This window comes from Leiobunum rupestre, chromosome 9 (assembly GCF_980474605.1).
Source record: "Leiobunum rupestre chromosome 9, qqLeiRupe1.1.hap1, whole genome shotgun sequence".
Lineage (NCBI taxonomy): Eukaryota > Metazoa > Arthropoda > Arachnida > Opiliones > Sclerosomatidae > Leiobunum > Leiobunum rupestre.
In genome coordinates, this window is record NC_143392.1 from 34,100,189 (window position 1) to 34,113,723 (window position 13,535).

General features: G+C 34.3%; 1 protein-coding gene across 2 annotated transcripts in view; it reads right to left on the bottom strand.

Annotated features, from left to right (window-relative positions):
* LOC149927228 (protein qui-1) overlaps positions 1–13,535 on the bottom strand; it is a 233,051-nt gene that overhangs the window by 21,983 nt on the left and 197,533 nt on the right. For both annotated transcript variants that reach the window (XM_090158274.1, XM_090158275.1), the window contains 4 exons: positions 9,253–9,428; positions 8,196–8,316; positions 8,014–8,129; positions 7,318–7,435 (listed from right to left, as the gene is read on the bottom strand). In XM_090158274.1, coding sequence (XP_090014400.1) covers positions 7,318–7,435; positions 8,014–8,129; positions 8,196–8,316; positions 9,253–9,428 — 531 coding nt within the window. The remainder of the gene's footprint in view (positions 1–7,317; positions 7,436–8,013; positions 8,130–8,195; positions 8,317–9,252; positions 9,429–13,535) is intronic.

Below are 13,535 nucleotides of genomic sequence, written 5' to 3' on the forward strand. Positions count from 1 at the left end.
TCTTTAAGAGTGTTAATAAGCCCTTTTTAAGAGTTAAATAACACCTTTAGAAGTGTTAATACGCCTTTTTAAGTGTTAAAACACATCTTTAAAAGTGTTAATAAGCCCTTTTGTTAGAGTTAAATAACACCTTTAGAAGTGTTAATACGCCTTTTTAAGTGTTAAAACACATCTTTAAAAGTGTTAATAAGCCCTTTTGTTAGAGTTAAATAACACCTTTAGAAGTGTTAATACGCCTTTATAAGAGTTAAAACACATCTTTAAGAGTGTTAATAAGCCCTTTTTAAGAGTTAAATAACACTTTTAAAAGTGTTAATACGCCTTTTTAAGAGTTAAAACACATCTTTAAGAGTGTTAATAAGCCCTTTTTAAGAGTTAAATAACACTTTTAAAAGTGTTAATACGCCCATTTGTAGGGCTAAATCACACATTTAATACTACACGTTTAAGCACATCGTATTATTAAATTACAATCAAAAATCGAATAACTGCATATATATATTTTGTAAATATTTGTGAATTTTAAATGTTATTGGAATTTCAATTAATCTTATTGTTTAATTTACTTATTGGTTTAAGCAAGAAGTGTTAAAATTTCTATAAAATGCGAATTAAAGAAGAAATAATGACCAATAAATATCATGTTTTTGATTGATAGTGACACCTATTATCACGTTAAGTCGAAAGTTTCAGTCCAACCTGGGCTTTAGTGTCAATTTTTGAGTTCTTGCTTGAAAATCTACAACGCCTGGGCCAATGAAATGATCCACAACCCCAAATTTGCCCATTGCGCAAAGCGTATCAACATCCGTGAATTCTATATAACAGAGCTGGTCCGAGATGATCAGAAATTACGCCTCAAGTAATATCTTCATCGCGGGTGATTAGTTAAAGGAAAAGTCCAGGTTGGGTAAAACTTGGATCTATTTCAAAGATCATGTTTAAATATACTCAAAAATATCAGTCGTAAAATTGTATCTTTTTTTAATGACGAGAAATTAATTTTTAAACGAGCCAAATTTCCCCGCCAAGCGATCTGCCATTTTGTTTCGCGGTGACGTTTAAGGACTTAAATCACGCGCTGTTCGCGCTATAACAGCGCTCTGTTCCCTGCGCGCGCTTGCTCCGCGTGCGGTCTGTCTGAGGGAAGACGAAAGAAAATGGCAGCTCGCTTGGCGGGCAAATTTCGCTCGTTTAAAAATTAATTTATCGTCATTAAAAAAAGATACAATTTTACGACTGATATTTTGGAGTATATTTAAACATGATCTTTGAAATAGGTCTCTACCCAAGTTTTACCCAACCTGGACTTTTCCTTTAAATAAAATACGATAAAGATATTTTTTCGTGCTTAAGTTATCAATAAGTTTTTATACATATTTTATCTCTCCGTCATTCGGTTTTTTAACAGATAAGAATACTTTTTTTACACGTTTGGTTTTCGGTATAAAACACCCTGGCATTATTGTTCCTTGTCGCAGTGCTATTTACGTCTTAGGTGTAGCCGGTTCGTTGTTGTGTTGCTGTAGTAATACTGAAATTTTTAAAAACTGTCTCAATCACTTTGCCGTGCTGTAAACTTTTACACTTTCTTCATTGAAAAACAACTTCTTCGAATCAGTTTAATTGGAACCATGTGAAATGAAAAATATCAATTTGTATTTAACTACACTAGTTTTTTGTATTTTCACTGTTTCTATTGGTAAAATAGTATTTATTAGAAACACAATTCCTTTAACAATCTTTCAAGGGTGTTTTTCAAACCGACAAAAAGTGTTATTGAACACTTTCATATGACATTCTAAAACCATTACAATTGTTAGTGAGCTTTTAGGAGCAATGTACCTTTTAAAAGGTCATTTAAACAGATTTATAGGTTAATTTATTTATTGAAGGTGTGATTTTACTCTGCAAGGGGCATATTTATACCTTTAAAACAGTGATTTTACTCCTTAAATGGGCATATTTATAAATCTAAAGGTGTGATTAAAGTCTTACCAGGTGCAACTAAACTGTTTTAAAGTGTGCATTTACACCATTGAAAGTGTGATTTTGCTCTTTAAAAATACGTATTTACACCTCTGTCGGTGTTATTTATCTCTTACCAAGTGCAATTTCTCTGTTTTAAAGTGAGCATTTACACCTTTAAAAGAGTGATTTTACTTTTTAAAAGAACCTAATTACACCTCTGTAGGTGCGATTCAACTCTTATCAGGTGCAATTTTTATCTTTTAAAATGTGTATCTACACCTTTTGAATTGTGATTGTACACTTTAAAGGTGAGATGTAACTCTCACCAGGTGCAAATTACACCTTTAAGAGTGTAAATTTATTTAAAGGTGTTCTATAACTCTTTAAAAGGGTTTTGAACTCCTTCACGGGTTTGATTTTTCCTTTTAATACGCGTATTGTCACCTTTAAAGGCATGATTTAATGCTTAAAGGTGCAAAATGACTCTTTAAAGGTGTATTTTCTGCCGCCAAAAGGTATACATTGTATTTGTATAATTTTAAAGGTGTAGTTACTGCCAAAAAAGGGTGCAATTGCATACATTTAAAGGTGTAGTTTCTGTTGCAAACAGGAGTATTTTCGTTTCAAAAGGTGTACTTTGTATCGCGAAAGGGTGTACATTAAGTATCTGGAAGGTGTCATATTTGTGGCGAAGAAAAAGGTGTTATTATGCACCCGTTTTTTTAAGAGTGTAGGAGTCTCTTAATTTGTGTACGGAGATTGACTATTTAGAGCCGTATGAAGCCAAGATTCGATCAAAATCGGGTCACCTTCAGGGTGTGATCAAACACAAAGGTACCAACAAATCGAAAACTTGAACAAGCGCAATTTTCCGTGGGTAAAGCCGCGGTGGGGGACAATTTCGTGACAGCGAGATGACCTGGTCAGCTTTTGTTGGGCGGGAAGCTCTTGGTAAATTGTCCTGCCTGGGTCGACTCATTCGTAGGGCTCCGGAACGTACCCCGAACAAAGTGTATCGATAACTACGGACAACGGGTCATGGATTGGGCTTACAGTTACGGTCACTCCCGCGGAAAGGTAAACACGATGGCTGATTGGATCAAGGCTGTGGAAAACTCCAACGCGAAGTGGCGTCAAGAGATCGACAAACACCGGAGTCTCTCATTGTATAGCAGAGAGCTAGAAGTCACGGTACATCTTCGTATTTATAAACAAATAATATATATTATAAATAAATAATGTATATTGTAAATAAATAATGTATATTGTAAATAAATAATGTATATTGTAAATAAATAATGTATATTGTAAATAAATAATGTATATTGTAAATAAATAATGTATATTGTAAATAAATAATGTATATTGTAAATAAATAATGTATATTGTAAATTAATAATGTATATTGTAAATAAATAATGTATATTGTAAATAAATAATGTATATTGTAAATAAATAATGTATATTGTAAATAAATCATGTATATTGTAAATAAATCATGTATATTGTAAACAAAATCATGTATATTGTAAATAAATCATGTATATTGTAAATAAATCATGTATATTGTAAATAAATAATGTATATTGTAAATAAATAATGTATATTGTAAATAAATCATGTATATTGTAAATAAATAATGTATATTGTAAATAAATCATGTATATTGTAAATAAATCATGTATATTGTAAATAAATAATGTATATTGTAAATAAATAATGTATATTGTAAATAAATAATGTATATTGTAAATAAATAATGTATATTGTAAATAAATAATGTATATTGTAAATAAATAATGTATATTGTAAATAAATAATGTATATTGTAAATAAATAATGTATATTGTAAATAAATAATGTATATTGTAAATAAATAATGTATATTGTAAATTAATAATGTATATTGTAAATAAATAATGTATATTGTAAATAAATCATGTATATTGTAAATAAATAATGTATATTGTAAATAAATCATGTATATTGTAAACAAAATCATGTATATTGTAAATAAATCATGTATATTGTAAATAAATCATGTATATTGTAAATAAATAATGTATATTGTAAATAAATCATGTATATTGTAAATAAATCATGTATATTGTAAATAAATCATGTATATTGTAAATAAATCATGTATATTGTAAATAAATCATGTATATTGTAAATAAATCATGTATATTGTAAATAAATCATGTATATTGTAAATAAATCATGTATATTGTAAATAAATCATGTATATTGTAAATAAATAATGTATATTGTAAATAAATAATGTATATTGTAAATAAATAATGTATATTGTAAATAAATAATGTATATTGTAAATAAATAATGTATATTGTAAATAAATAATGTATATTGTAAATAAATAATGTATATTGTAAATAAATAATGTATATTGTAAATTAATAATGTATATTGTAAATAAATCATGTATATTGTAAATAAATCATGTATATTGTAAATAAATCATGTATATTGTAAACAAAATCATGTATATTGTAAATAAATCATGTATATTGTAAATAAATCATGTATATTGTAAATAAATCATGTATATTGTAAACAAAATCATGTATATTGTAAATAAATCATGTATATTGTAAATAAATCATGTATATTGTAAATAAATCATGTATATTGTAAATAAATCATGTATATTGTAAATAAATCATGTATATTGTAAATAAATCATGTATATTGTAAACAAAATCATGTATATTGTAAACAAAATCATGTATATTGTAAATAAATCATGTATATTGTAAATAAATAATATATATAAAATATAACATCAATTAAAAAAAATTAACGATGGAAAATGTATGGCACTCGCGAACTCATTGATATGGTTTCCTCCCTGATTTAAAAGGGATTTGTTTATAACAAAGAGTAAATCAATATTCATTCATTCATTGCGTGTGGAACACTTCTACAGGCGATAGTAGGCCATAAATGTAAATCACTACTAAACACCATGTCGTCAGTCTATATTCTACCAGAGAAATAACCTGTTTACGTTTTCATTTTCTAAATCACTTTTTTGTACATATAACTTTTATAGGCGAAACCTTGTAAATTAACTTACCCCAGGACACTGGTGTACTGCGGCTGGAACACTTCTACAGGCACTAGTAGGCCACAAATGTTAAACACTAAAATCCACCATGTCGCCAATCGTCATATATTACAGCCGAAAAACAACCTTTCCATATTTGTACCAACCTATTTCTACCCTCAAAGTCAGATGTATTAAACCACCGGAAATGTCATAAATGACAATTTCGTAAAAACCAAAATATCAAAACATATATAGAGATTTAGCTTCCAATTACAGGAGATCTTAAAACCACCAGAATCAGAACCACCGTTTGAAGGAGGATTGACGGATAAAGTAAAAATAAAAAGATGAAATAAAAAAATTCTAGAAGAAAAAAATCATTTTTAGCGTCGACCATTTTCGATATCTGTCCAAAAACTCTGTCGTGAAAATGTAAGGGATTGGTTTCCGTCTTACCAGTGAAAACGACCCCGTTCTACACAGTGTAGATTAAACTTCGTTCCCCGAATTTTATCAAACAACACGGTTATAGCGTTAGCCTGGAGAAAACTCTCAACTTCCATATATATTTTTTTTGTGCTCCTTTTTTACGATACACTTTTTTTTGGGCGCTGGAAGTGAAATTCGTTTTCAGGCGGTTTTTTTGGAAATGGGTCCTCCATAGAAAGTGATAGCTTCCAAGGGAAACGAAAAAGGGAAAAATAATAAAAATGAATCAAATTTCCGGAAGAGGAAAGTGGAGTTTAAAATTCAGAAGTACGATCGAACATTTTGATCCAATAAAATACTTTCAAAGGAAAAAAGTTTATGAATATTCGTAAGAGCGGACTCTCCTGTTAAGAAGGATTGAAATAAGAGCATTTATCTAATATTTTAATCGTCTATTTTAGTCCTCTTTGGTACTAATGGTATTTAACTGAAAGAATGAAATTGGGCGGGGAAAAATATCTTCATTTGATGGAAAATTTTCCGTATTTTCTGAAGGAATTACCAATACAATTCGAAATTCATTTAAAAAGACAAAAGCTTTTTGGGATGAAAGTTCATATAAAAAATGGTAAGATGGAATAAAATGAAAAACCATTAAGATCATTAAGAGCTCAACCGCTTGAATAAACAACAGCAATTCGTTTTGATAAGGATCACTTAAAAAAAGTCAATTTTAGTTTAGTACCAACATAAGTAACATAATGACGATAAGTATGACCCTTCCTATTGCTTTAATGCTAATTTTCTAACCGAACCTTTTTTCGGCACTGATACACTCTCTTCAAGCTCGCGACTTACCGTTTCGGATGACTACTTTTTGATAAAAATTTAAGCCTAATATCGGAGAGCACGTTCTGGAGTCGCGAGGAGCTTTGGCTTTATTTTAAAGCCCGCGTGTGAATCACGCGTGATAAAAAAACATGAGCTCGTGGCGCCGAGAAAAACGTTTTTAATTTTTATCATTTTAGCCTAATATTCCGCCTATCTATAGGAAACCAGATATTTAGGCTTAACGGAAGTCTCACGTATTTTAGACACTAGAGGGCTCTGTGCTGAGAAAACATCTTGATTACGCAATAACTATGAAAAACAGTTTGGTTGTAAATCTCGTTAATTGTCATACTTATTGTTATTAGGTTACTTATGGTACCAATAATTTTAGCTCTTCGTGTACTGAATCCATGTTAACGACTTTATTTTGCCTCAGCATGAACTCCGTTGATATTTATTCTTAGTAAATGTCACGGGGGATTGGATTAAAATATATGGAGCAAACGGGATGTGGTTTCATTTCGGCGTCCAATCAATCAGAACTTCTTATATTAAAATGCCAAATCGGGGGTTTACGGATAAATCGGAAAAGCGTCACGTTACGTAATCGGGGAGCGAAATTCAGCCTACATCAGGCGACCAAGACAACCCCCCACCAGCGCCAATATTAACGGCTTGTTCGGTCGTGGCTGGTGACCAAGCAATAATGATTAACAACAGGTGACGCGCTTCATTACTGGGCTTTATCGGCGTCCGGCAGCCAGAGGCGAGATCGACTCGTTTATTATTCACGCTCGACACGCTGCCAAGGTTCGACACTCGCCCACACCCTCCGACTTGACATCGGGGTTTGTGTATTCTAGTCCATCAACAGACGCCGAATAGGTCTTTGTTCTACACCCAGACTCGTTAATAGCAACCCGATTGTTTCGAGGATTCTATTAAACGCGCCAACGTGACCCCGTCGGCGACCTTAATTACACCGCGTTGTTTTAAAATGCTTATCTTTTTCTTACCGGAAAACGGTCTGATCCAATTGAGAATTTCCGTGGCCATCTGTTGCGGATCTTGACTGAGGACGTCCACGGAGAGTTTAGTCATGCTGTACAATAATTCCACTTCCCAATCTAAGAGCTGCGAGTGGTAGTTATAAATGGGGTCAGGCAGCGGCTTTATAGATAATCTATTAGGCCTAAATGCTGCTTTTCACTAGGACTCAAATGACGCATTGGCGAGCGTAGATCCTGGTTTTCACTAGGTCAAAAACCAAACGACGCAAAAACGTATTAAGCCTAAGGGCTGGTTTTCACTAGGGCAAAAACCAATCGACGCCAAAATCTATTAAGCCTAAGGGCTGGTTTTCACTAGGGCAAAAACCAATCGACGCCAAAATCTATTAAGCCTAAGGGCTGGTTTTCACTAGGGCAAAAACCAATCGACGCAAAAATCTATTAAGCCTAAGGGCTGGTTTTCACTAGGGCTAAAACCAATCGACGCAAAAACCTATTAAGCCTAAGGGCTGGTTTTCACTAGGGCTAAAACAAATCGACGCAAAAACATATTAGGCCTAAAAGCTGGTTTTCACTAGAGCAAAGTTTATGTTCAAACGTTGAGTGGAAACTAAGAATTAGTCTTAACGGGATATATTTGCGTCAAATTTGTACGCTAACGAAAAGCAGCCTCTAAAATATAGTGAAACCACGTAAACGTACCTTGCATCGCACTAATTCCAAGACGCTGCGTACGTAACTGATGGAAGCGCCCCTGATGGCCGATAGGAGAAAGTCGAAATTACAAATAGCGTCTTGTTTCAATTTCAGGTGGTCACCTGCAAATTATCGTCAAATCCAAAAATATATATTATTGTATAAAAATTAAAATTGGTTTTAATTACCGCTCATCATAAGATGAAACCAAAGCTCGTCAATTTCTCTGAGCATATCTGACCAGTCGCCTTTCCTCCAACTGGAACCTCTGGTCACTGCGGGACTTCCGTTCTCGACCACAGGGGTGCCCTAACCACACACAAACAATATAGCCCATTTTAAAGGTCACATAGCAAATCTATAAATGACCGAAGGGATAAGATCCTTTCATAGGGGTACCGCCATTAAAGGGCGATTTTTAAATATCCGAATTCTCACCAGATGGTACCAACAGTCTGAAACGTAAATATTTTAATTGATCTTAAAACTAGGAAAAACCATTTCTTTAGTGTTGATCTTAGGCTTAAAGTTTTTACTTAAAAACCTCTAGAGTTGTGTTAGAAATGTGTTTGTATTCCCTTCCAGTCTAAAAGAATAAACTGGCGCTCTCTATGATAAATAAAAGCATTAAAATCTAACCCCTAAGGGATTCACTTATCTGAAAGTAATTATTAAATCTGCCTATTCATCCCTAAAATATTCATAGGTTTCCCACGGACGGTTATTTGGACGCGCAAAATCCACCAGGTGGCAGTGTTAGATACCTAAAAATAACCCGACAAACAGCGCTACCATTTAGCGGATTTTCTAGGTAGTAAAATAGCCTCTTTGAAAACCCAACAAGCCGAAAAAGTACCAAAAACGAACCCTTTTTGGCTTAATTAAGGAAATGTAAACATTGGATATTAAATTACGCCTATTAGCCTTTTAAGATAAGTTAATTTTAATGGCTGATTCCCCTCCGAAACTCGGTAACAAAATTAAAGGAAACGTTAATATTTGCCCGTAGATATTTTGAAAGGTAAGACTAATTACTACCAGAAGTATATTTATCCATACGTAGAAATGGAAAATGAAATTAAATATTTAATACAAATTTTACATCGTAAGGCAAATTAAAGTTTGATAGTAAAATCGCGTTAATTGAAGCTTTTAACCAGCCTCAATGACTTCAAAGTGTACTCTTATTTTGAGAAGGGACCCCTGGGCTCTCGCGTTGATGAAAGAGAATGGACACATACCTACCTTCTCATCTTTTTCCGAGAGAAAACTCTGGTGGAAGGCGCTGGCCAAGTCCGTGTGGCAAGCCAGTGTGTCCACTTCGAGCGACAAGTAGCGCTTCTGAACCACGCTTGAAATGGAGGTGTGGCTCCAATGGGAATACGCCCGCCCGTCCACCAAATATTCCTTCATCATCACTCCTAAAAGTAACGACAACAAGACAATTCATTTTCGTCCTTGGTAGTAGCTAGGAGCAACAAACACAACACCCCACACAAGGAGAACGCAACCCGTCAAAAGTCGTGCATTTTCTTGCGTACATTTTTCATTGGCTAGACGCTTTAGCACCTGCTGCCGTCGGAAGGGGAAATTCCGGGAATTGTCTTCCCCCCGCCCCCGCCCGTAAAACATTCAGCGTAAAGGCTCGTGACGCTCGACTAATGAAATTCGCACACAACCCTTCGTTAGCGTGTTTAAAGGCTAGCTGCGTTCTCCTTGTGTTTGTTGCTCCTAGGTAGTAGTATATTGAGCGTTTTCAAAATTACTTTTTTGCGCGTAATTACATTGTGAGAGCACAGGCTTATTTACCTGCTTTTATACCGTAACCTGGCGGCGAATTTTCAGGTGCAAATGAATTTTAAGATCCACCAAACTCGCCTCGGGAATATTTAGACACTAAGGGGCTCTGCGCTGTGAACAAAACCTATTTTTCCTAATTGACATACTTATTGTTAAATTACGCGAAAAAGTAGAAACGTTCATAGTAAAAAGGGGGCCAAAAAGCTAAAGCCTAACAAATTTAAAGTAATGATAAACTCGGTGCAATAGGTCTTCAAGGATAAAATTAAAACACGAACCTTGATGTTATTTATGATTGTAGATTGCACAGATTCACTTACATTGTTAGTATCATCATAAGTAACATAATAACATTAAGTATGACACTTCCTATCGCTTTAATGCTAATTTTCTAATCGAGCCTTTTTTCGGCATTGATACTCTCTTCAAGCTGTGACTTGGACTCGCGACTTACCGTTTCGGATGACTACTTTTTGATAAAAATTTAAGCCTAATATCGGAGAGCACGTTCTGGAGTAGCGAGGGGCTTTGGCTTTGTTTTGAAGCCCGCGTGCGAATCACGCGTGATAAAAAAAACATGAGCTCGTGGCGCCGAATCTAAAAGTAAAACTAAACCTCTAGACTAGTTTAATCAGGAATTCATTGGTAGTTTTAGAATTTCTCTAGGATGAGTTGCTTCTCGGCTTAATCACTCCCACTTATTTCCCATCTGAAATTCAGGTTATACGATTCTCAGTCTACCGTACACCATTCATAAAAGAAAAAAAAAATATTTTTACCCCAGAGATAGATTTTTAGAAAGCCCAGCTTCTTTTATTTAATTGTTCTAGGCTAATACCTTGGGCATAGAAGGACTTTTAAAGCCATTAATTCAGGTAGCAGGGTTTTACTGCGTAAGATAGCGATGAAAAGCCCTTCATGCCAAGGGAGCCGACATCTACCTACACTCACTATTTTCATTCAGCTCTGCAAGTTTTTAAGGAAAGGGGAAATCGAAGTGCTCGGGGGAAAACCTATTTAACCCGTGGGGAGAGAACTTGCAAACTCAAAAATGGCAATGCTGCCAGATGACCAATTCCGTTTGGGTCTTACAACGCTGCATTGTTACCAGACAACCAAATTTATATTATTTATTTCAGTGAAAGACACTTATCGTCAACGACAAAGCGCCAGAATTGATTTCTGCGGATATGTCGTTAGAATTCGAAAAGAATGAACCATGTCAAAACAGACGAAAATCCATTCTTCACAACAAAGAAAAAAATAAAAAACCATTAAATAAACCAATGGAACATAAATATTATGCATTAAATGAGGCTTTATTAAACAACTCTTTATAGTTCCTTGAAAAAAAAAGCGCTTGTCTTTAGATAATATATCTATATTTTTAAGTACCTCAAAAGCTCGATAGATGTCACTAATGAAATACGACATTTTCCCGAGCTCTTTCTATGCGAATATAACGCAAAAAGAGGTTAAACACTTTAAAATACAAACGCGAACGTTTTAAAGTACTTCAGAACTTTCCAGACGTTCCGTTAAGTACTTTTAATATAAAGCAAAAGAGAGACTTAGCACTCAATATTACGAACGCAAACGTTTAAACGACCTCGATATTTTCCAAACGTTACGTCATGTACTTTTAATACACAGGAAATAAGAGGTTAAGCACTCAATATTACGAACGCGAACGTTTAAACGACCTCGGTATTTTCCAAACGTTACGTCATGTACTTTTAATACACAGGAAATAAGAGGTTAAGCACTCAATATTACGAACGCGAACGTTTAAACGACCTCGGTATTTTCCAAACGTTACGTCATGTACTTTTAATACACAGGAAATAAGAGGTTAAGCACTCAATATTACGAACGCGAACGTTTAAACGACCTCGGTATTTTCCAAACGTTACGTCATGTACTTTTAATACACAGGAAATAAGAGGTTAAGCACTCAATATTACGAACGCGAACGTTTAAACGACCTCGGTATTTTCCAAACGTTACGTCATGTACTTTTAATACACAGGAAATAAGAGGTTAAGCACTCAATATTACGAACGCGAACGTTTAAACGACCTCGGTATTTTCCAAACGTTACGTCATATACTTTTAATACACAGGAAATAAGAGGTTAAGCACTCAATATTACGAACGCGAACGTTTAAACGACCTAGGTATTTTCCAAACGTTACGTCATGTACTTTTAATACACAGGAAATAAGAGGTTAAGCACTCAATATTACGAACGCGAACGTTTAAACGACCTCGGTATTTTCCAAACGTTACGTCATATACTTTTAATACACAGGAAATAAGAGGTTAAGCACTCAATATTACGAACGCGAACGTTTAAACGACCTCGGTATTTTCCAAACGTTACGTCATATACTTTTAATACACAGGAAATAAGAGGTTAAGCACTCAATATTACGAACGCGAACGTTTAAACGACCTCGGTATTTCCAAACGTTACGTCATGTACTTTTAATACACAGGAAATAAGAGGTTAAGCACTCAATATTACGAACGCGAACGTTTAAACGACCTCGGTATTTTCCAGACGATGATTTAAGTACTTTTAATACAAAAAATAAATAGTTTAAAAAGCCAATATTAGCGTTATTTCAAGTACTTTTAATATAAAGAAAATAACAATAATAATAATAATAATAATCAGCTAGGCTAATACACAAGGCACTAACTTTCGCCCAAGTCATCAAGCGACTTTTGAAGCCATAAATCCAGGTGGCCGGGTTACAATGCGTAGGAGGGTGGTGGCAAGCCCTGCATGCCACGCGTTCGAGCCAACAGCTCCCTACCCTAACTATTACCGTTAACCTCAACAAGTTTTTATGGAAGGGAAAACCGAAGAGCACGGGGGAAAACCCCTTTAACCAGTGGGGAGAGAACTTGCAAACTCAACGCGAAAGGAGTGGTTCCGAGTTTTCACCCAGTCAGAAGTTAAGCGATTGCGAATATAAAATCGAAAGCTGTATAGATATCTAGGGAAACTCGTAAAAATCGACAATTTATTCGGACTTAAAGAACTACGAACTTAAGACTACCAACGAAATAATCAGTGATCATCTGCTTAGAGGACTTTCAAAGACTCGCATCCCCATTGTCTTTAAATTGTAAGAGCAGACGAAAAAAGATTATCACCACCTCGTAATCTCGGCGATAAGACTGGTTTAGGGACACTACCGTTCACCGTTCAAAATATTGTCGGAGTTTTTATGGAAAGGGGAAACCGAAGAACACGGGGGAAAACCCCTATAACCAGTGGGGAGAAAATAGTATTGTAAAGCCCCATTTTCATGCTCGCTCGTAGCGGATAAAAATCGACAAAATCCGCTTCCGCTACACACATTTTCACTTTCCGCGTCGATCTGTTTCAAACAGATATTTTAGCTTTATTTTCACGCTTGCGAGTGGCGGATGCGAATTTTGACAATTTTTATCCGCTACCAGCGAGCATGAAAATGGGCCTTTAGTTCTCCGGAAAAATAAAATGCGGAAAAATTTCCAGAAAATTTTCCAGCAAATCGGAAAAATAAAAAATTTAAACATAAATTACTTTTTAAGGGTTTTTAATTTTTTTTTACTTTTTATCGATATAAAATGTCTAATAACATACTACAAAACATTAATAGTGTTACATTGTTAATCAGTTTAAACTAGTCCAGAGGTTTAGTTTTACTTTTAGATTAGAAAAAATGAGGCGA